The sequence below is a fragment of the Bombus fervidus genome, chromosome 16 (assembly GCF_041682495.2).
Source record: "Bombus fervidus isolate BK054 chromosome 16, iyBomFerv1, whole genome shotgun sequence".
Classification (NCBI taxonomy): domain Eukaryota; kingdom Metazoa; phylum Arthropoda; class Insecta; order Hymenoptera; family Apidae; genus Bombus; species Bombus fervidus.
Genome location: NC_091532.1, coordinates 6168297 through 6184922, shown reverse-complemented (window position 1 = coordinate 6184922; position 16626 = coordinate 6168297). Strand labels below are relative to the sequence as shown.

The following is a 16626-nucleotide window of genomic DNA, read 5'->3' as shown; positions in this document are numbered from 1 at the left end:
AAGACAGCAGGAATCATGAAAGAAAGGTTGTAGCATTTTAAGTTCACACTTGATTTAGCATATAATCTACATTTTCTTGAAAAAATTGTATCAAATAATTTTGTGCATTTACACGATTATTTCTAATAGGAAGTGATAATATTTTAACATTTTCAGGTACTTTCTACGTTACTTAAAATTTTGCCATGCTTGGTAAATTATCTGTCAAAAATTATACAAAATATAGTATGAAGTTTACTACGTACGAAGATTGCATACAATATTACATCTATCTCAAGCGAAAAACAAGTGAGAAAGTTTAACATGGTTCTTCTAATAAATTCATAGACCTGACAAAATGCATCCACGTAAACTCCACACCAGAGGAACCTCTTAAAAACTCAACATGGACTTACCGTAGCAAGTGAATCATGATTATCAAAAATCAATCAGAATATTCCCATACAAAGATGTAAATAGGCGCATCCACCTATCGACCCACTTCTCAATACAACACACATTGAACTCTTGAAAAGATTGGCATTGTTATAAACTTACCTTTATATAAAATATGGATCTTCGTCGTAAAGCTGATTGTCGAAAATACAAAAAATGGAAAGAGGAACGAGCAAAAGAATCAAAGGGAACGAAGAAAGAAATCAAAAAACGAAGACGCAAAAAACTAGTGACCGATTGTATCAATGAAGCCGAGATAGAAGAAGTTATGCCTAAAACCGTGATGAAAGTGAAATATCGAAAATGCAGAAAAAAGAAGAAAAGAAAGAAGTCAAAGAAATTGATTAGGAAACTCGTTAAACGAGTTTCGTTCGCAGAGCTAGTGCTGGGATGTATAAAACCATCGATAGAAGAGAGGGAATTCCTTCTTAATCCACGTCATATTGGTTGCTTAGGACTTAGTGTATCTAAAGTGGATATTACATCGAAAAGCCCAGGTAAGATGAAAGTAACGATCTTTTCAATGTAAACATTCTTTTAAACGACATGCACACTTTTCTAATTTTTAACACAATCGTTTCTATCAAAGATATCCTGCACATTTGTTCAACTGCTAGTTGTGTTAATGCAAATCATTTTTCCAATGAATTTACTTTATTAATGCTTTATACCACCTTTTACATTTTATATAAGACTATTTACATTTAATCGTTCCTTTGCAAGCTAGCGCAATTACGTCAATAATATTAATTAAAGGAACAGAAATAATTTCAATTCTCGTTCATATTACGCATTTCTGTGATAGCAACAAGCCAGACTTACATGAGCCAACGGAAAAGCCGCAGAAGAAAAAGAATCTGTTCAAAATCCTGTACGAAAAGGTCGTCTCGTAAAGCCTTAGGAGAATCGGAATCAGAAGACAGTGAATGCAACAGCATTTGTTCCTACGATAATCTCATAGATCTTGCAGGTATCGTCGATATCATTAAAAAAAATAATATTAACGTCACACTAAAAATCAGTATTTATTTGCGAAAAATACATTATGCTGATTAGGTGTAAAGTTAACAGCAAAGGATAAAGAGGAGTTGAAAAAGTATCAACGCGAAGCCAGTTCTAAAACAGAGAATTAATTTCCTTCTCCCAATTGCAACCATAAAGACATAACAAATGAGAAAAAATAAAACAGTCAAGGCACAAAGATGGTAAATTAGAAAAAAAATTGACAAATCATAGAGAAACTAATTAAGCGGATTGAAAAAGTGTTTACCAGAATACATCAGCAAAAACAAATAACGAGATGAATTTAATGTTTAAAAATACAATTTGATAATAGTCGTCCTTTACACATCTTATATACGCGTAACGAGACAACCCTAGTTGATGATCCGAAAGTATTTCACACACCGTACACGTAAAGGTAAACGGGTTTCCATTAGCTTCTGCTGAGCAGAAGATCCTTCCGTGAACCGTTTAATCCGACTATACGACAAAAGGTACGAACGACCGAGTAATTAGGCGATTTGCACGACTTGTTCGAGACAAAAGAACGTTGCTTATAATCAACATCAATAGTCGATAATTATAGACTATTAGTAATAAGCGGACGAGGCTGATACATTTTAACAAAACTGAAAGTAGTTCCAGAACTACAGAAACGTGTCCACTACTAGTGCTTCGATCAATAATGAGATTGCAAGATAGAAATTTATTGTTAACAGAACAAATCTTGAAATATGTAATGGAGAAATGGTTCTAAAATCGAGATCTAGTATCGAGAAGAATATAATATAAATAGAGTTTTCCTTCCCAAAAATTTTGTAAATAAAGAAACCAATTTATTATTTTCAATTAAAACTTAGAAATATTGTAATTAACAAGAAAGAAGATTTAAAATTGAAATCTTTATCTCTCTTTATTCTTTATCTCCCTAAGCATTGAATAGGATTATACTTTGACTTATTATCTTGTTATATATATATATATATAACAAGATAATATATATATATATATTTAACCGCGCAGCGTATGCACTACACCTGTGGCCAAATTAAAAAAAATACTAGCAAATCGTAAACCGGTTGAGGACTAGTATAGATACATGAGAAATTTCTAATTAGTCCACTAATCGGCGTATAAAACGACGTGGTTATTTATGCCACTAACAAAATTAAGTTAACTGGCTTGGAAACAAGTTTGTTGCAGCAAATCACCCTAAGTCAAATGACAGACAATATGTGTCTTCACACAAACTATCTTATCTGTTAGTAGAAGCAACCAGCAGTAGTTATCATTCGATAATTTCAAAACGGTTCGAAAAAGTCTACGACAAATTGAACTGTCTTTGTTAGTGCGCGGACGTTTGTCGACGAAGACGCCCGGAACGGTACTAAATCTAAATATTTAAAAATTTCCGAAATTCAATAGTGATCGGACTTAGTGTCATCACAGAAACAAGATTATACGGATGAAAATGTTCTACTACACCAAGATACCGAGGCCAATTTGTAAGTAAGAAAATTAGAACGTTTCATACGATTGAATGTCTGCAGTAATAATTATTGAAATGCGACCTTATTAACGTTATCTTTTATTAAAGTTAATAAGTGGACTACAGTTACCGCGGAACGTTAGCAAGCGTATAGATTTATATCTCCCTTATTATATGATAACACACGTATCCTGAAAGGCACTTATTTATATATTCAGTGTTCTAATTATTTATGATAATTCCGAATATAATTACCATGAAGACAAGAAACATATTACCTTCGATCGTCGCTGGATAACAATGCATTCAATTTAAACAAGCATAAAGTCCAATGAAAAAATTTCGCACAACTTCGTATTTATAGAGATGATATAGATTTCTCGAATAAAATTGCAGACCTACTTCGACAGAAATTTTATAAATAGAGCTGCTTTATTTTCGTAGATGATTTAACGTTATCTTTCTGTCACCGGATCGAAACAAATACTAACGCGTCGTGACATAATTGTGTTCGTTCTTTCCTACAGGTTTTCAACTTCTTCAATCGTGACACATTTTGGATGACCATGATTCACTGTTATTTATTTCCATTTATCGCTATCGCTCAATCTTCTATTAATGTCGTTCGTGACTTCTCAAATTACTTTCCATAGATTTTGACAATTACTTGAGGAAGAACACGATAAGTTACGGTGTCTATCGTTTTACAAACAGTTTAAAAATTCGGTATGTTATCGCTTAGACGTAAATGCAGAGAGTTACGTTGCTATTTGTCTGTCATTTTGACAAATATAGGAGTTTACCGAACGTGAACGAAACAGTGGTTATGCTAAACGCGATTTACGCCTACCGCAAATTCACGAGTAACAATTTATTAAAATCACATTGTTAAGCAACTTCCGTGTAGATATAACAGTCTTACGAGTAAACGTTGCGCATTACGTCCGAAAGCGATCGCGTTTCTTTTGCAACGTTCCACCTTACATTTCCATGTAAGTATATACCATGGTCTTGCCTCGAAAGAATATAACACCATAACGAACACACAGGTAAATATCGTAAACCCTTCCGTGTATCTCGTGGTGCGACATACTTTCGTTCTTGCGCATTAAATTCCATGGTGTATCGCGTTGAATCTCGGACTCATTAAAACTGGCCGTTAAACTTCGAGAGATCAAGGAAATATACATTGCCCGCGTCGATAAATTGAAAAAATATAACCGGGAAATAAATAATGTAAATAACGTAATAGGGACTAATAATTAATAGGTTTATTAGCGTGAGTAACGAGCGTGAAAAACAAATTTATACAAAATAGGTGCAAACAAACAGACTGATTTATCTATATATTTTATAATACGTAATGTTTTCACACCACGATTAATGGTAAATCAGTGTAGCAAGAACGAAAAAAATGTCTCGGTAAATAACTTCTGATATTAATCGGTTTAGTGGAACAAAATTTTCTTTCAGAGAACGAGGTGTTGCAATTCGATGATTATGGAATATTAGAGATGTATTAGAGATTTATTATTAAGATATAACAAAGATAAAGAGTAAATAGTATAGTCGATAGCATAATGTAACATACATATGTGTATAAATCACTGATAACTGTTCAGGCTTGCGTATAAAAGTTATTGTAAACGACAACGTGAAAATATTCTTGATGCCAACGATTAGAATTATTATGAAACGCCAAACTTGCGAAAATAATCAATAAAGATATGTCACGAAAAACAATGGATCAATTAACAATTTGGACGTACATAAGTGTGATACACGTTCAATATACAACAGAACAAGACAATAACCTTCTGAATGTTGATGTAAAGCACGCACATCATGAAACATGATGAAACAAACACGCACTTGTTCACAGAGTTCCGTATAGATTGTTAAACGCGATACAACAGAGCGCTTTCTTTATAGGGAAATTGGTCGCTTTCATGCAATAAAAAATAATTGTATATAAATTTCTTGCAAATCAAATGAAGTGTGCACATTTTTACAAGGATCTGTCATTAGGTTTCTATGAACAACTTCGTTTCATCAATTATTTTAGTTTGATTCCATTCTCTTATGAAACAAATTTGCATACTCAAAAATTTCCATAAAACACACTTGCATATGTAAAGTTATATAATTTATATCCGACTACATTGAAGAAGGGAATAAGGTATGAATATTATAATTTCATGAAACTTGTGTTATAATCGGTTGCAGTAGGACGAGGAGTAATTAAAATATACTTTATGGATATACTAGAAAACAGGTATTTCCACAAAACGTCAGAATCGGATATGTATTATGTAAATCGTACATGATATGAATACTAATTTATTGTATAACATATCAGTTAATTATTGTCCCACGTGATCGTCTGCAGTGACAATCTCATATGTAGTGGCGTGCATTTTGATCTAGATCACGAAATGAACGGTCTCGATGCGAGCTAATTTTCCATCCACAGAATAAAAACAATATTTTCATACATTCTGTAATCCCTAAATTACGCAAATTCATTCTATGGAAAGAAATAATTTACTCTGGAAGAGAAATAATCGCGTATATCAAATACCTTTGTTCAAAATACAAACTCTTTCTCATTCAACATTATCAACATTAACACGACAGGTGCACATAATTGAAGAAAATAAGGATATATTTTTCTTAAACTATGTGGATCGTGCAACTTGTAAAATTATCATACAATTAAAAGGTGGAAAAAATAGATGAAATGGTTAATCTGTTAATATAATAGTACAAAACCTGCTTAATTTTCATTCTCTTTTATTTCTAACATATAACGTTATTACGTATTATCCTGGAACGAACATGATTCGCAATTTTACACAAACTGCAAAACGATTGTTTATCATTAAGATACACCTTGAACGACATTTTCCAGATCTCGTTAAGTTTGTGTTATAATAGATATTTGTAAGAAAAAAAATCTGACGGCAAACTAATTATTTGTTTCGCAGAATCTATATGGATTAGCATTAAATGCGTCTGTGATCAGATTCCTTGGCTAATTAGAACTTGATCGCGTTTATTACATGCTTAGATACGCTATATTGATTAAAGTAAACAACGTAACAACCTATTTATAAAGTACAAATATCATGCTACTGTACACTCTAAACTTTCATAAAGATGAGAATCAGTCCAAATGATCACGTATAAATTTTTATATTCACCATGTTTATTTAATTAGACAAGTACCGCGATATCAACTGGACATACGTTTTTATTGTACGAAGCATCAACTTCATCCTCTTCGACGAGTCCCTAAAAAATATTCAATTTATTACATAGAACATCCATCGTAATAAAAATTGTGAATCAATATAAAAATAGGGTAGTTTATATATATAATACTCTATATATTTCCAAGAAAAAAAATCCATTGATCAAAATGTTACGATTAATTTAATTGCTTATAACACGTTTTTAAATAGATTCACGCTGATTTCATGGACATATTGTTTTGTATTTTATATTTTTTTTATTTATTATTATATTACGTATCCGCTAAAAAATAATTATCCTGAAACATGATATATTCAAATAGTTCAACAGTAAAATATATGCTTATATATTCAGTACAATTTTTTACACAACAGTTATTTTTAATTGACTTTAAAAGTTCCATTTGATTAACCAACTATCATTTTAATTCATCCTCAAGTTGTATATTCAACATTTTTATGGTCTAGTAAAAAATTACAGGGTTATAACCGACTGTTCGTATATTTGCAAAAAAAGCCTCTAAAAAATACTGCAATCTGCGATTCCTTTTTAGAAGCTATCAGTTTTTATAACGGGAAACTGGTTGAAGAGCAGTCGAGATATATACGTAAATAAGCACCAAAATCACTTTAGCTCTTTTTTCTTCATAACCACTAACGTCACAGGCGAAACCCTTTTCTCCCGCTAAACTTGGCATTTGCATCATTATCTTGTCCAGCAACCGAACTGGACACGAGCAAACTCCAAGTATGCAAATGGTAACCAATCGAAATTTTTCACTACAAAAATACGAAGGAAAGGTTGGCTTTTAGGAACAAAAATTTGCGACGAGTTCCTTTATCTCTTGGGATACTGGATATATAAAAATAATTTGTAGAATCTTTGAATAAAACATCTGAAATTAGACGCGCCTTCATTATGTCGTGGACAATAACGCCTCGTACATTTTTTATCTTGAGGATTTGATGTTCTCCAAAAATTGCATAATCATAAATTACAATATTTCTTCCATAAACTTTTCAATAAAATAGCAACACGAATTTAAGAAAACAATTCGACCAAATTAGCAATTAATTTGTAGTTCAGTTTGATTTAATTGTGCTACATATCTGCACATACTTATCTGTATAATGAAATTTATTATCTGACTCTCGTTCGCTGTTAAAGCATTGATTAATTTACACATAGCGTATGTAATATTACTTCGAAATTATCACGAATATTGCATAAAAAAACAAAAGTAGATAAAGAATAAAGATATATATAAAGATTCTGTGTCTCTGATATCGACCTAAACGTTTGGTAAAAGTGGTTGGCAATTAAATGCTACCAGGTTCAGCCCTGTATATGGTTTACACTGCATTGCACTTACGAGATCTTGTTACATAATAATGTCGTACGTGCAAGAACATGTGAAAACCTGCCACTACTATTCCAGATGGAAACGACAGAATGAAATACGTAACATAAAAATACGTAAACCGTTCGATCTAACCTACAATTTAACCTAGACCCGACCTAATTTTCACTAGGAATAAAAATAACATACATTCAAGTATGAAATCGTGTTATCAGTCCGCTGATAAAGCTATATAGTGTAAGTAGCACAAATAAGCGAAAAAATTCGATTACGACGGAGATTCACTTGAATCATCCCCATTTCTCGTTTAAAGATGCTTGAAAAATTGATAATTTGTGCTCTTGTCTAAGTAGCAAACGTGTTGTTACACACTACATATACAAATTATTAATTGCGCCACAATTGTAGTAGTATAATTTATGATATCCCGTATTCGAGATTTCAAAGAATGAAAGATCGCGAGCGTTTAAAGTCTTGAAAGCCTATTAATCACGATTTCACGCAGTTTAATGATTCAATGAAGCGAACTAGCAAGTGGCCAGCTTCGATAAACAGAAAAGGAGCAATTTCTCACAACGACAAACTACGCGTCGCGAAATGATTTTGTTCCTTTTTATTTAACAAATTATATTATATTTATAAAAAGTGCGATGGATGCATTTTATAATTAAACTATCTAATTAATTTAATAATTAATTATAATTAAATTAGTTATTCGGAATTTGTGGGATTTTCTGAACGAGACATTGATTGGTGATAGGCAATTAAAAATCAGTGACTAAAACTTCTCTGTACGATCGTTTCGCTTAAAAGCCTTCAAGACAATTCGGTTTTTACAGCAATTGTATTAGCATCGCGTACCAATGCAAAATATTACTAATATTTTCATCTGCTTTTGTTCTTCTCGTTTATTTTGTCGTACTACGAGTGGAAAACTTCAAAGATAGTCCACAAAACGAATAATAATCACAGTTTCTAAGTAATCAATCTCATACTGGCATATTTCTTGTCCATAACATGCAATTATTTATTGCGTCTATCTATCTTGTAGTTGTTTCCTTGATTGAAGAAAAAATTGGAAGTAATTAAAGGAAAATGTAACAAACATTGCTTTTTTTCGCACTACAATTAGCAATAAACGTCAAATGAACGTGTTTCATATTAAATTCGTGGATCATACGATTTGCGTCACGTCTATCGCCGGAATAACTTTCAAGATTTCTGGACCTAATATGCAAACTACACAAGTAATTTGATATACAAAATGCATTAAGAGAAACATTTTGCGCAGGACTGTGATTTAATAAGTAACATATTAAATATATTATAAATATTTGATGGCAAAAAGTCAAATCTTATTGAATTGTCAATCTCTTCAATAAGATAAATATTCATTCAAATATTCATTCAAATCACCGGATTAGTATTCATAGTAAATATTTGTATAAATCAATAATTATTAAGTAAATTATATTTCTTATTTTATCTGATAAGACTCGATTTAAAATTCATGATTCCTTATTAAAATTCTTGTGATAAGATCCAAAGTAAATAAATCATTGTCATCTTGCGAGTACCTAACACAAAAATTAAACTGATTATGAAAGTTGTAAAATGTCTATTCCTCTTCTAATATATATACGTAATACATAAACTTTAAGATAACAATGTTAAGATAAGAATGCTTCAATAATCCACTAAAATAATAAAGCGTACTATAGGTATGGTTATCAATTTTTCATTACTGTTCGTTTCATTGATCAAAAAATTTCTTGTGTCATCGTCCACCAGCTAAAATTCACCGTTTTAAAAGACAAAAGGGTGCAAGATAGAATGAATATCGAAAATGTATAACAGAATGCAGTCCTTCGTCATTTGCTTCCATTATCGTTGCAGTTCTGGAATACAGATAGAATTCGAGCTCTGGTAATCGTTAATGCCCGATTAATAAAACAATACGCAGAATTATGTACGTTCCAAAGCAATGCCGCTATCTATTTTGTTTATTCACAGGAACGTACCTTGATAACCGTATTAATTTCCGTAATATTTCCTATTGCCAGGGAATACAGATAAACATATGATGAATCGGTGTTATTCACGATACTATTATCTGAATTGTTAATTATTTTAGCCGAACTTCTACATTTAAAATGTTTTAAATAATTTTTAAGATACTTTATCAGCACGATATTTTCGTTCGTCATTAGAAAAAACTATAAATTATGTATACATTAGTGGATAATATTAAACTGCATTATTTACACATTATGTAAGTTTTACAAATAAAGGTAAACCAGTAAGATGTAAGGACAACAACCATTAAACTTGATCAAGGAAAAATAACTGTACAAAATGGAATGGAATAATAATGAATTATTGCCCCCGCGCACAATTTGCAGCCTAGTTGTGAATTGTCATAGAAGGTCTCAATCATATTACGAGTAAAAAACATAGTAAGGCATTGAAAGCGGAAAGATACAGAAAAATATCAAGGAAACGGAAACGGATGTTCGATCGATTTCCCATTTTTTCATATTAATGTGATACTTAATTGAATGATGAAAACAGTTAAAGTTGCTTCTAGCTAGAATTAATTTCATCTCGAACGAAAAGAAGACGGACTAATGTAACAGAATAGAAACAAAGAAGAACGTTGATATCTAGAATTTTCGGTACATACAGTAAACGTATGGAAATTTTTATTGAAAGAGTTCAATTCGAAAGAAACGCGCTTGCTCGTGACTAATTATTCATCAGACGACGTTGGCTACTTTAATTTTTGGCTTCTTGTTTGAGTTTGATACATGATACGCCACGGAATTTCTATCGACCATCTTCTCAAATCAAGAAGCTTTCTAAGTAAATCGCAAAATAAACAATGACGATACACAACGCCACAGATTTTCAATAACTTCAAGAATTTCCTCTCTTATCTTTGCTCCTTTCACGTAGAATGCTCTTTGTCGAGATTTATAGCATACATTAACATTGATTCAAAGATTTAAAACAATTAACCTTTGATACCGATTCTGCTTAGATAGATTGGTAAATGATGTAATAAATGTAATTATTGAATAAACGTTGAATATATATATATATTACCAGGGTATCGAAGATTTAAAATTAAGCTATTTTCCTCGAGCATTGGCATGTCAGTTTAGTCTGCGCGATTTCACTATCTAGAGCATAGATAGAAACTCTGACCCCAACCCGTATTGAAGAGGTGGAAACATGACGATCACAAAAATATCTCCATCGAGTTCACGCATAGCCCATCATCGATTTATTCTTAGCTTATAATAATTAACGATTCTCGACTATCATTTCTTCTTTTTGTTATTCTCCTTTAATTTGTAACTAACTCTTTTATTTTGTCTAATTTTAACCTTTATCATTTACCATTATAAAGTGTTTATATCCGTTAACATAACCAAATGAATGAATTACTTCCGAAGAACATCAACGTAAAAGAATTACACTCACTCTTGAATCATAAGTAGAATCAGTTTCGTAATCTATAAATTTCTACTAAGATTGAAATTCTTTCTTATGTACGAACATTCATGGAATAATTAACCTTGAAGTGCACGATGTTCTACAGGTCCTTGACATGAGGCATATATAAATTTGTTTGATCGTCTATTTAAAAATTTATCCATGGTGGAATACATATTCTACCACCTTTGTTTTAATCCTATCTTTTATATGTATATATATATAATATATATATAATATATATATATTATATATATTATACGTATTATACGTAATTGGATATCAGCAACGAAATGATATTTAATTCTTACTGTAGCCTTGAAACGTAATTATTGCTGATCATGTGTAAAGGACGCAAAAGATCTTCAAGTGCTATCATTAATCATATTTTACTTCCTCCACTGCGACATTTAAATGTAATAATATACGAGTAAAAACTTGTGACTTTCATGTTGATTAACGTAGTAATATAAAATAAATTATAATTATGATAGATTAATAATTATATAGATTATTATAATAAGGTAGAAAGAACAATGACATAATTCACGAAACTTTGCCTGGCACGTACAAGGATACACAGCATTACACGCCGTTATAACCAGTTATAAGAGTGCCTTATTTCGTTCGTTAAAGAATTTAAATATTCTGACATTCGTGTACGCTGTGGCGAAATTTTTTTGAACCTGAATCTTTGCAAATTAGTCCACAAAAGGTTAAACGAGTAACCAACTTGGACTGAAAGTTTTATATTTCTCATGAGATCATAGTCACAAACGATGCTTATAATTGTAATCATTTATTCATTCGATCACGGGTCATAAACTTATATGAATATGATTAATCAACTTGATCAACTGAAATGCACATACATTTATAAGTGCATACAACATACAACAACATAGATACGACAGACTATTCCTTTCGAAAATAGCCAAACACAATCTCGTAGGAAGTTTAATATAAATCTAGTTTACCTGAATTTTTATTTCTTCTGAATTTTTTTTACAGTAAAAAATCCTTGTCGTGTATTATCAACATTTAATAATTCATTCTAAGTAACTGAATAAACAATTCAGCCACAGGACAGTGTTATGACTTATTTATGTAAATAGAAATTCCTTTATTCTTTGACGTTGATGAATGTCTCCATTACAACGTATGGTAGTACTTTAAACTAGATTATAAAAAAGATATATCTACAGTTGATTATTGACGTATACATATAGATATTTACATCTGATAGCGTGAATCTGCAAAAATCTGATCAATAAAAACTTTTACCGTGACGCGATGCATCATTATACGCCCTGTAAACATATTAATCATTCGATCGAGAAAAATTTCCTATACAAAATGGTTGTTGTCGTTTAGAAATCTGACGCGCGGAAAGATTCTTTCGAATCTCATCTTCATGAATTCGTAATCGAAAAGAAGCCAGTGGAATTCATGATAATATTCCCGCTAGTAAAAAATCAAACAAGGCATCAAATAAATTTCTTTCGAAACGAAGATTATCTACGTTTGGTTTAATTCGGAACGACACGCAACATTCTGGCAAACTTTTTCTTTCATTCTCAGGACATTATGTACTGCCATGAATGAGCGAATGCCTCGTTTTGCTTTATCGTTTTTGTAACATATACGAGTAGCTCGGAGAAGAAATAGAACAAGGACAGAAAAAATTTTTAACTTGAAAAGATTGCACTAAAACCGGCATAAAGTTAAATTTAAAAAAAGAAAATCTTTATGTACTTTAAGTAAAACAAATCCTACTATTTTTCCTGATCTCGTATCTGTAAATTGTATCATTCTTCGCTAAGAAGATTGCACGTACGGTATCAATTGCTAAACAAACATTCCACTAATGACGCCATTGTTCCACAAATAAGTGAAACAGTAATTTTCTAGCTCCAATTTCCTCGATTGTTTTTACCGTTCATACTAAATCTGGCATATACACTAACAGAAGCCTAACCAACACAAGAAAATCAATTTGTAATCTTTTCAGAAGCGAGACACTGGAAAACGACCCCAGCATACAAACTGCCTACTTTTCGAACTATAGAATCTCGAACAAATCGCGTGTCGAATAGCTTTCCCTACGTTACGAACCTGCCCTGAACGATAAAGAAACGGCCGGACATCCCCTGACTGGCATATACGATCGATCGCAACAATATTCCATTGACCTTTGATCGGTGCAACCGAGTGGCACGTTGCAAGTGTCGCGCTGCATTATCCTTCACCTCATCTTTCTCAAGCAACAACTGATCTTTCCTACCTGGTAGTGGGGCACCCGTACGACTTGCTGAGTGGCCAGTACTCCACGTGCTACGAACCGCGAGTAGCAAGTTGAAAGGCAAGTGGGGGTCGAGAGTGACTTTAATACATTTTTTGAACTCTGCTGTTCCATGGTTTCGTCACTTTTGTAGAGAAGCGCATACGGTTCGCACCGAGACCGAGAGAACAGTTGATTGTCGACCGAGAACGATCGAGTGCACGATTCTTCTGACCATATATGTAGTGTGACGAGTTAGAATCGTTCAGTGATCAATCAACGATCGTCCAAATCGAGCTATTCGCTGGTAACGTTTTCACGAATTCAAATCGACGAATTTCACGAAGAAGAATCCTTAATTGACTCGAGAACTGTCCGCGATCGACTATTGGACACCGTATCGTTAAAGTTATCACACAGTGTGACTGCAGGAACCGTTACATAGTGTATTGAACTTGAACTTTAAGAAGATACTTTTACTGCTTGTTACGTGGATGTTGATTCGCTTCTACATCTGATTTGTTCGAATTTTTTTTTTTTTTCGTCTCTGTCAAAGAACTGAAATTATTATCGTGCAATTTTCCTAACACGCCGAGTGAATTATATATAATACGAAATCTCTCGTGCGGGTGCGTTTTGTTATGGACTTTCTTCGCTAACACAAAAGAGATTGTGCCTACTGTTACGCCATGAAGGAAATTACGATGATATGGACCAAAATCACCGGTCGACGCTACTCGAACGTCAACGCGAATCAAAATCAGAGTGACTCCAGCGAATCCGAGGAGATGGCGATGAGTCGGAGGGCAAGCCATTTAAGAAGAAAGTCTTCGATTGTCATGAATCATTTTATTAATACGGCTCTCTCGGTGCATACGCATAAAAGGCCAAGTCGATGGAGAAGTAAGTAATTGCTTTTAAATGCGGAAATTGTAAATTCAAAAGCTGCACGGTGAATTCGTAATTGCCTCCTTGTTAAGTTTCCATTCGACGGTACGAATTTATAAATGTTCATATACTGAACTTATCTTTCCGTAAAAAATTTATAAGATAAGATAAAATTTGTATTACTCTCCATTCAAGAGATTAAATTTCATACAATAAATACGTTTATATCGCTGATAATGATAATGACGAATGGAAGCTATAATAAATCAGGCATTTGCCTGTACAAATCTACCATAAAACGCCAATTTATAGAATTTCCTGAAATTATCGAGTGTATCTAACTAAAAATACGATCACAGTGTAAATGATACGTATTTATAGCAAATATCAGTGAATTCACGCACTTACGGTAAATTATGCATTATCATGGTTTTATTCGACAAATGGACGCAATATCAAGTAATGCAATGAAATGGAATGGTATGACACGACTCTTTTTTATAGAATAAATATAATATATAATGATATAATAATAATTATTTCCTAGTATAAATCTATAATCGTGCAACATCTTCATGCCAACGTTTCAGTTATCGCCTAGAGTGATCGAATTACCATAACTGATACAGTTACACGTGAGATTCGTGAGATAGAATTTGCCCCCGGCTATTTATGCTTTAATTATTCTTTGTTCATTTTTATTCAACGTTTTAATTGTTACGTAAAGTCACGTCAATTCCAATCCTTTGCTTTAGATAGATCTAAATAATCGTTGCTAACAAAAAGGGAAGCTGTTTATGGAAGAAACAATTATGTTAATATCGTGGAGCTAATTAATTGACAGAAGAATTAAGTGATCATAAAAAACAGTGCTTTTATGCTTCGTATTGTTTTTTGTCAATTATATGCCTTGTATAACTTTTAAAATTTTCCGCCACTCATTCGTAAATTACATTGCAATTATTCTGGACGTTACTTTCTTATGTAGCTTCTAACTCCAAAGATTTCTGGTATCTATTCGTAGATTATATTTATCTAGAGGAACGATAAAATTGTATTTAGGATATTACGAAGTTCAACAACCCCGTTTCGACATTTTTTAACTTGAGATTAAATGACGTTCAGATTATGAAATACAAATAAAAAATTATAAAAATTTGTCTACGAAGTGAGATATATCACTCGGGTAGTTTATCAACGAATTTACTTTTGATATCGCTATCGGCTTTCATACCATTTCTGTGTCAAATGTCAACAAAACATTTTATGGTTATTAGTAAATTGATAATTTTGTAAATAGATTATATGTTTGACGCGTTGTAAATATACGCTAAAAATCATAATCTATTTTCACCATATATTCATCATTTATCTATGCTCTATTAACATTGTACAGCTACGTAACTTTGTATCATTCGTTTATTAGAAATGAATGCAGATTATTGCTGTCGATTGTCATAAAATTACTATTATTGCTTGATAAATTAATGTTTCTTATTTAAAAGAGTGAAAATAGCGAATAGTGTAGAAATAGTGAAGGTATTAAACCAGTTTTATGAAAAGTTTTCAAATATCTTAATAGGTAGGATAAAAAACATTAATTAAAGACAACAAAATTTCCATAACGAGTTACAGCTAGTACAGGTTACAAGTTTTAATTTGGAAAATGAGCGGTTCTCATTCTCTCTTTATTCGTTTATGATAGCCGATACGTGCGACAAAGCAATCGCAATTCCTACTCACTGAGAACAAAGGAAAAAGAAAGGAGAATGTTCGTCTCCATATGAAGATTTCAATGAAGCAATAAAAAAACGGCACGCGTACTTTATGCTAATAATGATTATCCTTCCTGGACACACGCGTCGGAGAATCGCAAGAACGCGATAGAATCCTCGAATATGAAAAGCTTCCTTCTTCGTTCAATGCCGTATAAACTGGTGTTTTAACAATACAAATTAAGGTAATCTTCTAATCAGAATCTTAACTGAATGCATATTCCAAGTAGCAAGATAATCTAGCTTTTCCTCGAGAGAATAAACCTTCTGATGAATTACTGCAATGAATCACTAATGAAATTTTCTAACGACTTTATGTGGCTTGTTGTCAGTTGCAAATTGACCTGTAAAAAATTAATAAATCGAATACTATTATAAAGTAACTTAATATACCTAATAATTCAGAAGAAAAGGAATGGCAAGAAAAATGGCTAGTAAAAAGGCCAGTAAAGAATAAGTAAGCAATAACAATCAATTAGCCATCCCAAATGGCAATGACTTGAACTTCTTCGAAATAAAGTTTTTTTAAATTACGAATTCTCGAAGATTTGAATGGATAATTTGTTCACATTAAAGTCGATGGAAACATTCAGAGTGCACTGAACGACGATAAAATACATATCTGATAAAAAAAAAAAAAAAA

At 32.1% G+C, this 16626-nt stretch overlaps 2 protein-coding genes across 4 annotated transcripts in view; both read left to right on the top strand.

Annotated features, from left to right (window-relative positions):
• Positions 1-148: 148 nt before the first annotated feature.
• Positions 149-2413, top strand: LOC139995586 (uncharacterized). Its single transcript, XM_072019194.1, has 3 exons — positions 149-932; positions 1241-1405; positions 1492-2413. Exons 1-3 carry the CDS (start codon positions 551-553, stop codon positions 1566-1568), a joined length of 624 nt encoding a protein of 207 aa, XP_071875295.1. The 5' UTR covers positions 149-550; the 3' UTR covers positions 1569-2413.
• A 387-nt stretch (positions 2414-2800) lies between these two features.
• The window catches only part of LOC139995615 (scavenger receptor class B member 1), a 29476-nt gene continuing 15650 nt past the window's right edge, over positions 2801-16626 (top strand). Inside the window, exons 1-2 of one of the 3 annotated variants that reach the window (XM_072019238.1) lie at positions 14101-14223; positions 14590-14688. In XM_072019238.1, coding sequence (XP_071875339.1) covers positions 14625-14688 — 64 coding nt within the window. In that variant the 5' untranslated portion in view covers positions 14101-14223; positions 14590-14624. Of the gene's footprint in view, positions 2943-13087; positions 14224-14589; positions 14689-16626 lie in introns of those variants that run through there. The other 2 variants (XM_072019239.1, XM_072019237.1) reach the window with 2 other exon arrangements.